At 37.5% G+C, this 2,795-nt stretch overlaps 1 protein-coding gene across 1 annotated transcript in view; it reads right to left on the bottom strand.

Annotated features, from left to right (window-relative positions):
- THADA (THADA armadillo repeat containing) overlaps window positions 1-2,795 on the bottom strand; it is a 53,950-nt gene that overhangs the window by 43,304 nt on the left and 7,851 nt on the right. The window contains exon 4 of the mRNA XM_014592154.2: window positions 983-1,113. Coding sequence (XP_014447640.1) covers window positions 983-1,113 — 131 coding nt within the window. The remainder of the gene's footprint in view (window positions 1-982; window positions 1,114-2,795) is intronic.

Genomic DNA, 2,795 nt, shown 5'->3' with positions numbered 1-2,795 from the left:
AAGGAGGAAAGTGAGTAATCCCCCCCTAGACGGGATGGCCATGCCACAATCCCTTCTCCATTCTCCTCCTAGGATCTTGGGCATGCATGCCCATGTGCCCTGAATGATTTTCCAGCTCCTAGGTCCAAGAATTGAACCACAGTCAGACATGTGGGAGTCCAGCGATATAAGTGGTAGACCATCTGCTGACCTACCTAATATGATGTGATTTTCAAGCTGTCGGGTCCAGGGCTCAAACCAAGGTCAACCATGTAGGAGTTCAATGACTTAACCACCACGCCACCTGCTGACCTGCACCACTAGCCTGCATTTTAAGTCCCGTGACCTAAGAACCTCTTTAATTTTTAAGAAAGTAGATGGGGGTGCCCAGAGATGCTGTAGTGGTTAGGGCACTGGACTTCCACATGGTAAAATATGGTTTTGAGTCCCAGACCCAGTAGCTTAAAAATCACACCGGGCACACGTGGAAGCATGCCCTAAAATCCCAGGAGAATGAAGAAGGGATTGCAGCTGACCATATTCCTGTGAGAATGATGTCTCACTTTCCCTCTCATTGTTTCTCTATGTATAATTTTTTTTAAAAGGAAGGAGCCACCAGGTAGTGTAATGGTTAAGGTGTTGGATTCCTCCATGGTTGACTGTAGTTCCGAGTCCCAGATCTGTTGACTTAAGAATCACACTAGGTTCATGTGCATATGTGCTGAACCTCCCAGGAGGAAAATGGAGGAGAAGGGACTGTGGTGTGGCCAATCCCCGGGAGTTGATTTCTCCCTTTCCCTTTCTGTCTCTCTCTGCCTCTCTACGGTAAGCACATGCACCCTATGGAAAAAAACTTAAAAAAAAAAAAATACAAAGAGTCTGTATAAATGCAATTTTTAGTGATATATTTCATTTCAGTTTTCTCAAACTGGAGAAAGAATTTTGGTTACTTTTGGTCAAATTCAATATCGGTAATACCCAACTTCTTTTCCTTTTTTCTTACCTTGCCAATACTTTCTTCAAAGGATTCTTTAGACTCAAAGAAAGATAAATGCCTGCTAAAATACTCAAACAACTTTGAATTGCAGGATCACACATGCCATTTTTCTCTACTTTCTCCAATAAAGGCACAATCTATAATCCAAAAAAATAGAGTAATTTATTCTAATATCAAATATAGCAAAATAACATGTTACAAATACTCTTTTATGTCTCAATTATAATGTGAAATGTTTTCCACACAGCACTGTGAAGGCTACTGATTTAAATATCTATTTAGTATTTATTAAGGTTTTTAACCCATGCTCTCAGTTCTCCCCTTTACCCTCCATGCCCACCTCCACTAACAATCACAGACTTGTTGATAGCTTAAGGCAGCAATCCCCAAACTTTTTGGCATCAGGGACTAGTTTCATAGAAGACAACTGTTCCACAGAAAAGGGGTTAGGAGTGGTTTCGGGATAATTCAAGCACATTATATTTATTGTGTGCTTTATTTCTATCTCTATTATATTTAACATATAATGAAATAATTATACAACTCACCATAATACAGTATTTGCAGCTGCTCCCTAGCACTTGCATCACCACCTTAGCTCCGCCTCAGGTGTTATAGTCTCAAAAGAAGCAAGCAACCTAGGTCCCTTGCAAGAGCAGTTCACAATAGGGTTTGTATTCTTATGAGAATCTAATGTCTCTGCTATTTATCCGACAAAAGGTGGAGCTCAGTCAGTAATGTGAGTGATGGGGAGCAGTCGTAAATACTGATGAAGCTTTGCTTGCTATCTTGATGACTCTCACCTCCTGCTGTGGGACTGAGTTCCTAACAAGTCATGGACCACTAGCAGTCTGTGACTCAGGAGTTGGAAATTCCTGGCTTAAGGTATAAAAACTCTATAGTACTATAAAAAAAATAAAAAATAATAATACATTGATGTGCTTTCCCAAAAAAAGTATTATTCAAGCTCAAATAGTAAATCCTAATACTAAAATATTAATAATAAAAATCTTTTGTGTTTTCAAAAATTTTTTTTTTTTCTGGAGAGGTTTTTGCTATAGGGCACGTGTGCTTGCCAGAAAGACAGATAGACAGAGAGAAAGAAAGCGAGAAATCACCCTCCAGGGGGGATGGCCATGCTGCCATCCCCTCCTCCATTCTCCTCTCAGGATCTTGGGCACACACGCACACGTGCCCGGCGTGAGTTTAAGCCACCAGGTCCAGGACTTGAACCGCGGTCAACTACATAGGAGTCCAGTGGCATAGCCATTACACTAACTGCTGGTCCCATGTTTTAAATTAATTTTTAATTAAATGAATCTACCAAAACACTCTGAAGCTTCAGATTAATAGAAACTTTTTCTTAAATTTTTCTTCTTAAAAAAGGTATGAACAATTATCTCCTATCTAATTATGGATGAAACCTACATACGGCTCCCATTACTGTTTTGAGTAAAAAGATACTTATACTATGAATAAAAAAGAAAAAAATATTTAATTATAAATTGATATGAAAAAATTGGGAACCAAAAATTATCAATTAATTTAAAATTTTTTCAGAATGTTTTGGTAGGTACATTTTAATTAAAAATTAATTTTAATTAAAAATCATTAACAGCACAATCTTTTTTTTTATTTTTTATTTTTTTAATTTATTTATTTATTTTTTTATTCATTTTCTACATTAATTCACTATACACCATCACAACACACAAATGAATTTTCCATCCAAAATACACTGTGCATTGGCTCAATCAAGCACATCAACATACATGTTCTCAGCAAAATAATTTTCCAATTCTTATGTCCTGCATACCTT

This window comes from Tupaia chinensis, unplaced genomic scaffold, assembly GCF_000334495.1.
Source record: "Tupaia chinensis unplaced genomic scaffold, TupChi_1.0 Scaffold000661_1, whole genome shotgun sequence".
Classification (NCBI taxonomy): Eukaryota; Metazoa; Chordata; class Mammalia; order Scandentia; family Tupaiidae; genus Tupaia; species Tupaia belangeri.
The sequence above is the reverse complement of the archived record's forward strand: the minus strand, read 5'-3'. Positions and strand labels throughout refer to the sequence as shown.